The sequence below is a fragment of the Bos indicus genome, chromosome 1, assembly GCF_029378745.1.
Source record: "Bos indicus isolate NIAB-ARS_2022 breed Sahiwal x Tharparkar chromosome 1, NIAB-ARS_B.indTharparkar_mat_pri_1.0, whole genome shotgun sequence".
Classification (NCBI taxonomy): domain Eukaryota; kingdom Metazoa; phylum Chordata; class Mammalia; order Artiodactyla; family Bovidae; genus Bos; species Bos indicus.
In genome coordinates this window covers 151,835,124-151,850,073 of record NC_091760.1, presented here as the reverse complement: position 1 = coordinate 151,850,073, position 14,950 = coordinate 151,835,124, and the positions used below count along the sequence as shown (strand labels likewise).

The window sequence follows — 14,950 nt, the reverse complement described above, 5'->3', positions numbered from 1 at the left end:
AGGAAAGGATGGCTCTGCTTCAGTCCACACAAGGGAAGGCCAGAAAGAAGGCTGAGTGGAGAGACTCCCCAACCATGGAGCTCTAAACATATTCTGCTGAGCAAAAGCAGCCAGTCACAAAAGTCACATACTGTGTGATCTCATTTACACGAAATATCCAAGACAGGCAAATTCACAGAAACACAAAGCAGACTGAGTGGCTGCCAGAGGGAGAAGCAAATAGGGAATGACTGCTGATGGAAAAGGACATTCTTTTCAGGCTGATGAAAATGTTCCAGGGGCTTCCCTGGTGGCTCAGAAGATAAAGTGTCAGCCTGCAATGCGGGAGACCTGGGTTTGATCCCTGGGTCAGGAAGATCCCCTGGAGAAGGGAATGGCTACCCACTCCAGTATTCTTGCCTGGAGACTCCCATGGATGGGGGAGATTGGCAAGCTACATACAGTCCATGGGGTCCCAAAGAGTCAGACACAACTAAGCGACTTCACATATTCTAGAAAATGTTCTAGAATTAGTGGTGATGGTTTCACAACTTTGTGAATACACTAAAAACCACTGAACTGTGTGCTTTTAAACACTAAATTTCACTATGAACTATATCTCAATTAAAAAAATGTTAGGAATGCATCATCAAAAAACAAAGAAAAAACCCTGACAAGGACAATTAGCTCAGTTCAGTTGCTCAGTCGTGTCTGATTCTTTGCGAACCCATGAACACCAGGCTTCCCCGTCCCATCACCAACTCCCGAAGCATACTCAAACTCATGGCCATTGCGTTGGTGATGTCATCCAACCATCTCATCCTCTGTCGTCCCCTTCTCTTGCCTTCAATCTTTCCCAGCATCAGGGTCTTTTCCAATGAGTCAGTTCTTCGCATCAGGTGGCCAACGTATTGGAGTTTCAGCCTCAGCATCAGTCCTTCCAATGAATATTCAGGACTGATTTCCTTTAAGATGGACTGGTTGGATCTCCCTGCAGTCCCAGGGACTTTCAAGTCTTCTCCAACACCACAGTTCAAAAGCATCGATTCTTCAGCGCTCAGCTTTCTTTATAGTCCAACTCTCACATCAATACATGACTACTGGAAAAACCATAGCTTTGATGAGACGGACTTTTGTTGGCAAAATAATGTCTCTGCTTTTTAATAGGCTGTCTAGGTTGGTCATAGCTTTTCTTCCAAGGAGCAAGCGTCCTTTAATTTCGTAGCTGCAGTCACCATCTTCAGTGATTCTGGAGCCCAAGAAAATAAAGTCTCACTGTTTCCATTGTTTCCCCTTCTATGTGCCATGAAGTGATGGGAGCAGATGCCATGATCTTAGTTTTCTGAATGTTAAGCTTTCAGCCAGCTTTTTCATGCTCCTCTTTCACTTTCATCAAGAGGCTCTTTAGTTCTTCACTTTCTGCCATAAGGGTGGTGTCATCTGCATATCTGAGGTTATTGATATTTCTCCCGGCAATCTTGATTCTAACTTGTGCTTCATCCAGCCTAGCAATTCTCATGATGTACTCTGCATATAAGTTAAATAAGCAGGGGGACAATATACAGCCTTGACATACTTCTTTCCCCATTTGGAACCAGTCTGTTGTTCCATGTCCAGTTCTGTTTCTTCCTGACCTGCATACAGCGTTCTCAGGAGGCATGGAGGGTGGTCTGATATTCCCATCTCTTGAAGAATTTTCCACAGTTTGTTGTGATCTACACAGTCAAAGGCTTTGGCATAATCAATGAAGCAGATGTTTTTCTGGAATTCTCTTGCTTTTTCGATGATTCATCAGAGGTTGGTAATTTGATCTCTGGTTCTTCTGCCTTTTCTAAATCCAACTTGAACATCTGTAAGTTCATGGTTCACGTACTACTGAAGCCTGACTTGGATAATTCTGAGCATTACTTTGCTAGTGTGTGAGATGAGTGCAATTGTGCGGTAATTTGAGCATTCTTTGGCAATGCCCTTCTTTGGGACTGGAATGAAAATTGACCTTTTTCAGTCCTGCGGCCCCTGCTGAGTTTTCCAAATCTGCTGGCATATTGAGTGCATTTGTTCGTAGTGATGCATCCTAAGGCCCACTTAACACTGCACTCCAGGATGTATGCCTGCAGGTTAGTGATCTCACACCGTGATTATCTGGGTCCGAAGATCTTTTTTGTACTGTTCTTCTGTATATTCTTGCCAACTCTTCTTAATATCTTCTGCTTCTGTTAGATCCACACCGTTTCTGTCCTTTATTGAGCCCATCTTTGCATGAACGGTTCCCTTGGTATCTCTAATTTTCTTGAAGAGATCTCATCTTTCCCATTCTATTGTTTACAGCAAAAGTGTAGTCCCTTAATATCCGTCAGACTTCTGCTTCCAGCCATGATGTATAACAGGGACAAGATTTACCCTCTCATTTAAAACAACTTTAAAACCAGACAAAAAATACGATATGACACATTTCAGACACTGGAAAACAGGAAGCACAGGGCTCTGATTCCCCCAGATAAAGGTGAGTCCTATGACTGTCCCAGCTTACTCTTTGGAGAGTTTCCAGGCCATGGCGTGAGGAGGGCGATGGTGGGGGGGACTCAGAGTTCATCAGAGCCACATTCAAGAGACAAATCAGAGTTCCAGGAAGCCAAACGGCCAAGAATGGGGCAGAGCCCTGAAGAAGAGAGATCCCCTGCCAAGCAAGAGCTGTGGTCAGGGCGCCACCAGTCTCCCACTGAGTGCTGAGCTACATGCGTATGAACACCAACACCTGGGACCAGGAAAAGGCAACAGAAAGCAGCAAGCCAAATAACCCCAGAGCTGACAAGGCTGAGGATCACTCACTCTGCTCCTACCAGCCGGAAGTGAGACCCCTCTTGCCACAGAGAACATCATGTCCTCACAAGTCCCTAGGAATCAAGCTAAGCTGGCCACTGACCAAAGGCTGATCTGGATCTCTTCTAACAAAGCTCAAAACCAAGGCTTAACATCATCAAACCAACTCCAAATAACTTTAACTACAGAACAAATCCAACACAATATAGCCATCCTCAGGACCCCCAACAAAATCCACAGATGCTTGATCCTCTAAATAAAATGGCAGCACAGTATTTGCAAGGAACCTACAAACATCTTCCTATATACTTTAAATTACCTCTAGATTACTTATAATATCTAAAACAATGTAAATATTATGTAAAAAGTTGTAAATACAATGTTAACAGTTACCAGTATGAGGCAAATTCAAGTTTTGCTCTTTGGAACTTTCTGGAATTTTTTTTTTTTTTTAATATTTTCGACCCACGGTTGGTTGAATTCATGGATGTGGAATGTGTGGATATAGAGGGCCAACTGTGTAGTGTAAAGGGATTCAGCACCCAACAGTATAAAATTCACAATCAACAGAGAAAGAAAAACGGATGGCCAGGAGTCAGAGATTAGACGAAAACTTACATTTTATTGTATATCTTCTTATACAGCTTTTCAATTTTACACCATGCATCTATACTACCAAGTCAAAATCTTTTTAGTTAAAAATATGTAAAAGTTTAAAATGTTAGTTAAAGTGTCTGTTCTAGTATCTGATTAAATGAATATGAAAAAAACAGGGAGCTCTCATAGATGAGATCAATCTAAAATAATCCTGACATGTGTTACCTCCAGATAGGAAATCCTATTGAAAATCTGGAGTACAGGCAGATTTCAACTCCCACAGAGGTAATTCCAGAAGTGTACTTTAAGTCTATTATCTGGTGCTCTGAATATATCAGAGAAACAACACTAGGCTGCTCTGGAAAGGCCTATTTTAGTCACACCGTATCTCAAGTGTCCCCAAGTGGTACTACAGAAAAGAGCACTGAAGAACCCCGAGCAAAAAAAAAAAAAAAAATTCTGCAGGAGGGTAAACTCTGCAGAGGCTAATTTCTCCCCTCTGTATTCCTAACATTAGGACAAGGACTCAGTTCCCACCTCCAAAACCGCCTCTGGCTCCAGGCCTCTTCTAGTAATCCCAACAAACTCAGTAGCAAAGGGACCAAAAAGACAGACTCACAAAGGGCTGGAAGAGATGAGCGGCCCAGAGGCCTCTTCCTAAGTCCACATAAAACCCCAGCAAGACTCTCAGCTTTAGTCCCTTATCCTCTGGGCACTTTGAGAGGCACGATGGCACTTTGCGGGGGTGGGGGACTTGGGGAGGCATGCAGAGTGAAGACAGGTTTAGGTTCCAACATTAGCTTTGAAATGTAATGTTCACTAAGTGTGCATGCACAGGAGCTTAACTACCCTCACTGAGCCTCAGCTTCCTTATCTAATGAAATGATGCCAATATCTACTCATCAAATCTATTTCAAGGACAGGCACACAACACAGAAAGTAGACTCACTGCGTGTTCTCAACCTGGGGAAGCCAGTGCTGTGCTGCTGCTGCCCAGGGCCTCGGAGACTCTAGCCTGCTGTCCTTTCCAGCAGCAGCACCTAGCCCTTAAAGCAGAGCATCCTTGCCCCTGAGGAGTCTTCTGAGACTATCTGTGACTAGTCTCCTAAGATTATTCACAGAGACAGCATATCCCCGTTTCCACTCACAGGAAGGAGAGATGAGTGAGGACCTCAAGCACTGAGACTCAGGAATACAAGTCAGTCAGAGTGCAGTGCTTTCACTGGGACCCCAGTGATGGGGGCTGGTGCCGGGGAGCAGCAGGGCCCTGGGGCTGGGAAGAAGAGCAGCAGGATGCAGAAGGGCTATGCCAAGGGTAAAGGGAGGCATGCTGCCCCTCCCCTTGCCCTCCCTTTACCCGTGGCAGCGGAAAACTGACACCCACGGCAAGGTGAAAAGCAACAATCAGGAGCTTAGGCGGTTCCACAAAATAACTAACGACCTACACGGAAGAGAAAACTTCCGCATAGAAGATTTCAACTTAATAAACAGGATTTGCATGGAAGAGAGAAATACAAAAGAATTACACTATTCAAGCTCCAAGAAACATCTAAACTGGGGTGGTTTTTAATGCATGCGGAAATCTTTTTGATAAGAATTACTTGCTCTGGAGAAAGAACTGGAAGATGTGATTCAATATCCAATTTTCCATAAACTGGAAAATACATCTAATGTACAAGCCAAGGTTAAAAGAAAACTCAAAGAAACAAGCTCTCTGGCAATTCAAGTCATATCAAATTGAAGTCCTCTGAAACACAGGAAACAGAACCACTGGGTTGCAAGGGACTTTCAGAGGCAGCTCAAGTCTCCAGATAAAGTTAGACCTCAAAGAACCAAGATGGGTTATTAACCAGCATCCACAGAAGCCTATTGCAGAGTTCAATCACCCAAACCGATATCTGGGCATCAGACAGCACCGGATATTCAGTAACAGGCATCGATGTGAGAAAGGATTTATCTCCCGAAGCTGACCTATTCTCTCTCCGCAGCAGAGGTGTTCTCTCTTCTTTTCTCTTAGACAAGATAGTGACCGATACTCATGTTCTTAAACATCATGTCCCACAGACTTAAAGACACTCATTAACAGTGACCCCAAGCATTCGCTTTAAGGCCCACTGAACATCTTTTCAGGAACCGTACCCTTTATTTCTAACGAGTTACACTCCTACTTTGTCTTCTCTAGGATCCACACGTCCCCTCTAGAACAGGATGCTGAGTCTAGATTTAAATAATGCCAAGCATAATAACAAGGATTCCTAGTTCTAACGAGATTTGTTAACAAGGATTCAGATCCACAGATTTGCAAGATACAGCACTAAACTGCTGGTTTATTCAATCTAAGACACATTATAAGTCCCAGCATTTCAGCTGTTTGCATGTAGTGAAGACTCTAAATTTTGAGCTAAATTAAACCAAGAGTTTTATTGCATTTGTGTTCTGTAATTTTTTTTTCTAACTGAATTTCTTTATATTTTTGACGAAATATAAAATGCAATCGAGAATATTACTTAAATCTAAGGTTGTATCTACTTTTTCCCTCATGTACATAGCCAGTAACCACAAACAAACTTACACAGTCTCCCATGATTCCTTATTTAACTCAACCCAGTGCCTTATCATCGTCACAGCATGCCTTAGATACCAAAGCAAATGCATATCTGTCAGATTAATTTACTCATTTGCTATGCTACAACTTAATCAAAAATATTTTTACATGCTAGATGTATCCCTCCATGTTTTTATAAAATCTGCATTTAAATGTAAGATTCCGGAAAGGTGATACTACCTGTGAAAGCAACTTCTTCAGCAGCTGTGCTATGGCAGGATCCTCGGGTGGAGGGCAGTCAGGAAGAGACCCGTTTCGCTTCTTCTGACGCATGTGAAGATGTCTGAACAAGCTAGTGATATCTTTAGACCTCAAAGCATAATCAAATATAGAACGACTTACTGGCTCTTTTAAAACACTGAGTAGAACAAGTTTTCTTTCAATCTATATTAGAAAAATAAAAAGAATCAGCCAAAGATATAACATACAGTACAGCTGTTTTCAAATTCAATAAATATAACCTGTGTAAAGTTAACATGGGCATTCATTTTCTAAGAAAACGGGAGATATTGACATCTGCAACTTTTGCTTAGAAGAAAAAAGAACACCAGGGACCTTTAGAGAGTGAAGGTATTTCTTCATTCATTTTTAGCATCTGAGTATACATTTGTGTCTATCATACTTGAATATTACCAATGTCCAGACTAGAAAAGTTTAGACCCCAAGTTTTCTAGATCTTAAAGCATCAGATGAATTTCCAGATCTATGAAGTATCTGAAGTTTGCAGGTCTAACAGCCAAAAGGTACTAATCCAGAGAAGATGCTCAACAGCCACAAGGCCACCCTTCAGTCATCAGGTTTTCCCAACAGCTTCAACCACTTCTAAAAAACATTACTCTCTCCATAGAGTTCTTAAAATCTGTTCATTTTTAATCCCCAAGAATATTCTCCTTGTCAATGCATTTATAATAAAAGGAGTTAAACAGTAACCAAGAGGACTTTTTTAGATAGATTTAACTACCTGGTGAGTTGGCCAAAAGAAACCAGCATACAAAGGTATCTTTTGTCTAATCCAAATTGCAGAAAAGTGAGAACTGTGAAGCATATAGATAAGCAGTCTCTCAGCTCCTAAACCTGGCCTTTCAAAATATACAACAATGATAAAAGCAAAAAGTAACACTAATAACAATTTCTGAAAAACAAGGAGAATGGTGCAATTTCTAACAAACCACGTTAATATCAGGTTTATTTTAGTGAAACACAACTAAAAGTTATTACAAATGAATCTAATTTTTCAATCCCAGAAACACTTCTTTCTTTCTTAATAGTTTAAGAGCCAAACTTGCTTGCTTGTTCAGTCACTTCAGTCGTGTCTAACTCTCTGCGACCCCATGGACCACGGCCTGCCAGGCTCCCTGTCCATGGGATTCTCCAGGCAAGAATACTGGAGTAGGTTGCCATTTTCTTCTCCAGTGATAAAGTATGGAGTGAGTGAAGTGAAGTCACTCAGTCGTGTCTGACTCTTTGTGACCCCATGGACTGCAGCCTACCAGGCTCCTCAGTCTGTGGGATTTTCCAGGCAAGAGTACTGAAGTGGGCTGCCATTGCCTTCTCCAAAGAGCCAAACTTCTATGGCTCAAAATAGAATAAGCAGTCAAAGCAGTAGGAATCTCTAGACCTGGCTTCTAAGAAAGCCTTAATAAACTTCAAAAAAGGTCATGTTTTAGCAATATTATCTATCTTTCAAGGATACATAAATTGTTCTCAGGATGAAAATTTTAATTTACAAACTCTATGAAAGAAAGAATGATGATTCCCCACGTTGGATTACTCTATTATGAAAAGTAAAGACGGAAGGCAGTCATAGCCACTTATTTGCAGAGGATATCCAAGGCCATTTTCTCCAACCACAGGGAAGGCACACTGGGCTTATAAAAGTAGGAGAAAGCTAGAGAGGAATAGGAACTTGCAAAAGAAAAACAGGTATTTTAGGATGCTTTAGCAACTAGAATCACCTCTCAAAAGTCCATTCAATTTAAACATCTATCAATATTTTGATAGCTGGCTATTCAGCAAAATGAAGGGTATATACACTGACAAGCTGGATAAATAACTGCCTTGTACAAACCAAAGACCCAAAGTTTATCAACAAGTGCTACACTGCTTAGGAAAGGGTGGGGGAGGAGCAGGGAGCAAGAGGGGTCAGTTGTCTTTAGATAAAAAAAAAAAAACCAGAACCAGTGAGTGCTCTAAAAACCAATTTTGGAAAAAGCCTGCTTCCAATTTATTATCAATGTGGACTTGGGCTGGAATCAGCTATACAAAAGCAGGTCCATCAATATATATTCCTGCTACACTTCCCGTAACAGCAGACGCTTCAGACACCACACGAAAGGAGAAAGGGTGAGCCACGGAGCTGCATTACACTCAACATGATGGACAGCATACCAGCTCCCTGGCTCCTCTCATAGTCCAGAGCGTTTGTTCATTAACATTAACTACCGCAAAAGAAATGTGAAAAGTCTACAGTCCAATTTAAATCTTTAAAACTTTAAATAAAAATAGGACTCTCCAAACCTTTTTCTTAAAGGGGCACAGTTGGAAGGGAGGGTTGATTCCAAGCTGGAACATGCATACCTGTATTATTGGCTGAGTAATATATGGGTCAAGGTAAGGCATCAGTTTGCAGTAGACATCAGCTGTGCTTATTTGGTGAGCTACCACAGTGATAAATCCCACAGCACCATAGCGTATCCATAGGTTGGGATGACACAGAAAGGGGGCTAAGAGGGAAAAAAAAGGCATGGATTAAACCATGTTCATAAAGAGGTCCGTACTATCAAGATACCATGTTCATAAAGAGTTTCCCACTATTAAGATAAACAAATTTTTACCTTATAACACTATTGATAAAGGGATTATACCAAATGTTACTATCAGGTTGCCTCTGACTGTCCTGGGACATAAACTGAGCCAGGTGAACATACTGACATTATATTATTCCCACCCATAAATATGAACAATACCATAAGAGAGCAAAACAGTTCCCTCTTTCCTTGGGATTCAAACTGTTATGTTTGTAGTCAGGGCTGAAGATTGGGGACACATACTCACTCAAGAGACTGAGTTAAAAACCACAGGACAGAGACCTGAGTCCCGGCAGCACACGGCAGACTGTGACCCCATATAATGCACCCAAGGGAGGTTCAGGGATGCACAGCCACCACACAGAGGGCAAGGAAACAGCGAAGGCGTTTCTCCTCCAAGTCACAGTTTGGATTAAGGGAATGATCTCACCTGACTGACACTCATTTAAATACAAAGATCTGATTGTATTGAATACAATACTCATGAATGCATTCACAAGGCAATATGAATTGAGACTGAAAGGCAGAAAACATATGCTGCCCATTGTTAAAGAGTTAAGATGTAAGATTAAACCACAAAATTCAATGAGTATCTTTCACATCTTTTAACTATTTTCTGTACGACACTTAAAGTCAATGATTTCAACTAACTGAAGATTTAGGATAAAAGTCAAACAGCTAAACTAACTGGATTTAACAACAATAAAGCAAAAACCTATTAGTTCTGAGAATACAAAGACATCATCATTTAGAGAATACTGACGTCATAAGAAATTCAGGCTAACAGAGAAATAAGAATTCTGTCATCACAAAGTCAATACTATGGTGGAGTGAGATGCTCCTTTTGTCTTCCTTTTTTACTCTACAATCAGTACAACACCAAAAACTCAACAAAGGTGCCTCTGCCCAACACAACCAGGTGCAGAATTCCACTTACCTAGACATCTAGAGGTGGGGGGACCGGAGCAAACAGGGAAGGTGGGACCAGGGAATACACAGTGGTGACTTCAGTCTGCCCTTCGCCCACAGCAGCTGAGCTGCAGCCCCAGAGGCGGCGGCTCTCACGGCTCTGGCCTCCCCTGCAGCAGCACCGACAGCCTCCGGTGACCGGGCGGCAGTGGGCCAGGACCCCGTCCCCCTAGTCACAGAGGCGCCCACAACTCCAGCCCCCACACCTCCCGCCACGGCAGCAAAGCCCTCAGACCTTGCAACACCAGACTGGTCAGAGATGGGCCCGTGACCCCAGCTCCTGTCCACCCTCCCCTCTCCTGTGAGAGCAGTGCCTGGGGCTGCACGTGACCAAGGGCCCACTACCCTGGTGCCCGGGCAGTGACGCTAGCAACAGCGGCAGTGCAAGGCACACCGCCACCAGAGGCTCGGGAGCGGCCAGGAGGTTGCGGGGCAACACCTCTAACGAGGCAGCAGAGGGTGGGAACCTCGGGCTCCCAAAGATAACCAGAGGCAGCACAGACAAAGGAACTCTAAAAGTTAGGCTATAGTGCCACCTAACGGACAGCAGAGAAAGACTACTGCCTTCCAGCGTGGTGAATCAGAATCAAGAAGTGTTCACTATTTCCAAGGCACAGGAAGAGAAACACCCTCATCAAGCACCCTGAAGAACAGCAGGAAGATTGTGTCACAAAAAGGAAATGAAAAATCTCCAGAAACTAAAGCCACTGAATACAGGGATCTGACAGAGAATTCCAGATAGCTGTCATGAGGAAACTCAAAGAGCCACAGGAAAACTCACAGAGATAGTCCAGTGAGCTCAGGAATGAAATTAATGAACAGAAGGAACACTTAACCAAAGAGACTAAAACACACACACACACACAAAAAGTTGTTTGCGTTTATGACTCTGTCAGCGAGCAAGGACGCCTCTGAGAAAACAGAATGGCACCAGCACCCGAGAAGGACCACCCCCTTCAGTGACCATCCCACCGAAAGGTCAGAAGGCATCTTCTGAGGTCTTCTGGAGCCCCGCACAGGGCTCAGCTTCTGTGACTGCAAGGAGCCCGCCAAGGTGCGCGAGGTGCGGGCAGGCTTCCCCGGAGGAAAACAGGAAATCTTTCTCCCGATTCACCAGAAAAACACTGACCACCGTCATCGCTGCAAGGAGGTCCCAGTGTCTGAAACTGAAACCTTTAAACCCCATGTCTCTAGAATAAGAACACACGAGGAGCCCCTTTGTGCTGGGACTGGCGAGATCCAGCCCTGAGCCTCTGGAGTGGGAGCACTGACTTTAAGCCTAGACAACCAGAGAACTAACCCTAGGGAGTATCAAACAGTGAGAACTCACACACAGGAAACCACCTGAATATAAGACCCAGCATCACCTAACCACCAGCAGCACCCTGTGCAGGATGCCTCATCTGAACAACAAACAAAACAAAAATACAAACCCAATCATCAGCAGACAGGATCACCACCTCACCCAGCCTTGCCCATCAGAGGAAAAACAAACAAACAAACAAAAACTCAGCACAAATCTCACCCTATATGAAGCTTACACAAACCACTGGACCAACCTTAGAGGGCAGAAACCAAAAGGAAGAAAGAATTCAAGCTTGAAGCCTGGGAAAAGGAGACCTCAAACACATTAAGTTTAAAAAACAATCGTGAAAAGGCAGACAAATATTACACAAATGAAGGAACAAACTTAAAAACACAGAAGTCCAAATAAATGAAGTTCAGTTCAGTTCAGTTGCTCAGTCGTGTCCAACTCTTTGCGAGTGCATGAACCACAGCATGCCAGGCCTCCCTGTCCATCACCAACTCCCAGAGTTTACTCAAACCCATGTCCATCGAGTCAGTGATGCCATCCAACCATCTCATCCTCTGTCGTCCCCTTCTCCTCCTGCCCTCAATCTTTCCCAGCATCAGGGTCTTTTCAAATGAGTCAGCTGTTCGCATCAGGTGGCCAAAGTACTGGAGTTTCAGCTTCAGCATCAGTCCTTCCAATGATATATATGTCATATATATATAAATAAATGAAGAGGAAACTACAAATCAAAACTACAGTGAGATATCACCTCACACTGGTCAGAATGGCCATCGTCGAAAAGTCTACAAACCATAAATACTGCAGAGGGTGAGGAGAAAAGGGAATCCTCTTGCACTGTTGGTGGGAAAGTAAACTGATAGAGCCACTATGGAAGACAGTATGGAAATTCCTTAAAAAACCCACCATATAACCCAGCAATCCCACTCCTAGGCATATACCCTGTGAAGAAACCAGAACTGAAAAAGACACATGTACCTATGAGATGTTTCATATAAACCTCATGGTAACCACATGGACTGTAGCCTGTCAGGCTCCTCTGTCCACGGGATTCTCCAGGCAAGAATACTGGAGTGGGTGGCCATTCCCTTCTACAGTGGATCTTCCCCACCCAGGGACCAAAGCCAGGTCTCCCTCATTGCAGGCAGATTCTTTACCATAGGGGCCACCAAGGAAGCCCATGACATCCCTTATATGTGGAACCTAAAAGCAAATGTTTCAAATTAACTGATCTGCAAAGCAGCAAGAGACTCACAGACTTGGAGAATGAAACTATGGTTGCCATGGGGAAGGATGGTGGAAGGCACAGGTGGGGAGCTTGGGGTAGATTTGTGCACATTGCTATACTGGAAATGGATAACCAACAGGGAACTACCCTATAGCACATGAAACTCTCTCAATGTCACGTGGCAGCCTGGATGGGAGGGGAGTTCAGGGAGAATGGGTACATGTTATGTATGGCTCAGTCCTTTGCTGTTCAGCTGAAACTGTCACAACAGTGCTAATCGGCTATAACCCGATACAAGATAAAAGGTTAAAAGGAAAAATAAGACCCAACTATATATGCTGCCACCAGGACACTTACCTCGGCTCTAAGGACAAACATAGGCTCAAAGTGAAGGGACAGAAGACTCCAAATTACAGCCTAAACAGAAGGAATGTATCCATACTCATATCAAGTAAAACAGGCTTCAAGCCAAAAAAGGTAACCAAAGACAAAGATGAACAGTATATAAGGATAAAATGGACAATTCATCGGGAAGACATAACAGTGATTTATATATACATACACACACACATAGCTAACTCAGGAGCATCAAAACATACAAACGATCATTATCAGACCTAAAGGAAGAACTGACAGCAAGAGAGGAACTAAAGTGAGTGAAGTCACTCAGTCGTGCCCGACTCTTTGCGACCCCATGGATAGTAGCCTGCACCAAGCTCCTCCATCCGTGGGATTTTCAAGGCAAGAGTACTGGAGTGGGTTGCCATTTCCTTCTCCAGGGAATCTTCCCAACCCAGGGATCAAACCCAGGTCTCTCACATTGTAGACAGATGCTTTACCGTCTGAGCCACCAGGGAAGTCCAAGAGGGGAACTAGGGGACTTTAACACCCCACTTACATCAGTGGATAGAGCATCACCCAGAGAGAAATAAACCCACACTTGTGGACAAGTGCACATGATATACAATGGAGAAAGGCCAGTCTCTTAAACAGTGCTGGAAAAACGGAACTAATGAAAACATAAACAGCATGCTCTCTGACAAAAGTCTGGGCAAAAATCTTTAGACATGTCTCCTCAGATAAGAGAAACAAAAATAAACAAATGGGGCGACACCAAACTAAAAAGCTTCTGCACAAAACAAGAAATCGTCAACAAAATAGACAACCTACTGAGTGGGAGAAGCTATCTGCAAGGCCTGTAGCTGATAAGGGGTTAATGTCAATATATATAAAGAACTCAGACAATTCAACAGCCAAAAAACAACAACCTGCATAATAAATGGGCAGAGGAGCTGAATTTCTCCAAAGAAGACATACAGTTGGCTGGCAGACACGTGAAGATTTTCACCATCATTGATTATAAGGGAAATGCAAATCAAAATCACAATGAGCTATCACCTCACACTCTTAGCATGGCTGTTATCAAAAAGATGAGAAACAGCAAGTGCTGGAAAGCGTGTGTAGAAAAGGAAACCTTTTTCACACTGCAGAAGTGGAGACTGGAGGAGTCACTATGGAAAACACTGTGGAGACTCCTCAGAAAGGTGAGAACAGAACTCCCATAAGACCCAGCTATTCCTGGCTGTTTGGTGTGCCACATGTAAGTGACTTATCTGAACAATAAAACACTAATTCAAAAAGATGTATGCACCCCTATGCTCATTACAGCTTTATTTACAACAGCCAAGATGGGGAATAACCTAAGTGCCCGTCAATGGATAAAGAAGATCTGGAATAAAGATGGGATGGAATGTTAATCAGCCATAAAAAAAGCAAAATCTTGCAACGACATGGACGGACCTTCAGTGTATTAAGCTAAGTTAAATATGTCAGACAGAGAAAGAAAAATACCATATGATTTCATTTATGTGTGGCACACAAAAAACAAACAAAAAATAATAAATGAACTCAGCCAAAAAAAAAAGCAGCGTATAAATACGGAGGACACCGTAACAGTTACCAGACAGGGAGGGGCAGGGAAGAGGGCAAGACAGGTAAAGGAGATCAACTGAACGATGGTGGACAGAAACCCGATTTTTGGTGGGGAGCACACTGCAGTGTGCACAGAAGCAGAAATACAATGCTGTACACATGAAACCTGGATGACGTTACAAACCAGGCCCAGTTCCATAAACAATAAATTTAAAAAATAAGAAATGATAAAAAAAAATCCTATTTTGTACTAATATTACTTAAATAGGGCAAGAGAAAAAAATTGTTCAAGGTATCTGTCTCCAGAGTTTTTCCATTTCCAATTCTTCTACACATGGAGGTGATTTTGGTTATTCCATTAACACCCTACAGCTTCTGAGACAGCCAACGATGGAAGGGCTGGAGTTTCCCTCTGACAATAAAGAAAATGAGGGCTGGAAAAACACTGAAAAACCTCCAAAAGGTAACTCAATTCAAGACGACCTGGCAGAAGTTGGGCAGAAGACGAGGCTGAATCAGCGGTCCAGTCCTCTGTGTTACCTGTGTTACAGTCACACCCTTACCTGGCGCTCACCTGCACAAAGGGTCCATCTCCGGCCGCCCCTCGTCTCAGTCACAGCACCTGCTCTAGCCAATGGAACGTCTGAGGTGTAACAGACAGAGGCTCGAAATGCGCAACACAGCTAGGCTTCTGCCACCAC

General features: G+C 43.2%; 1 protein-coding gene across 5 annotated transcripts in view; it reads right to left on the bottom strand.

Annotated features, from left to right (window-relative positions):
• The window catches only part of PIK3R4 (phosphoinositide-3-kinase regulatory subunit 4), a 78,689-nt gene that overhangs the window by 33,840 nt on the left and 29,899 nt on the right, over positions 1-14,950 (bottom strand). For all 5 annotated transcript variants that reach the window (XR_011568735.1, XM_070796968.1, XM_070796983.1 and 2 more), the window contains 2 exons: positions 8,579-8,724; positions 6,182-6,385 (listed from right to left, as the gene is read on the bottom strand). Coding sequence is in view for 4 of the 5 variants with exons in the window: in XM_070796968.1 (XP_070653069.1) it covers positions 6,182-6,385; positions 8,579-8,724 (350 nt within the window). In the remaining variant the exon portion in view is untranslated. The remainder of the gene's footprint in view (positions 1-6,181; positions 6,386-8,578; positions 8,725-14,950) is intronic.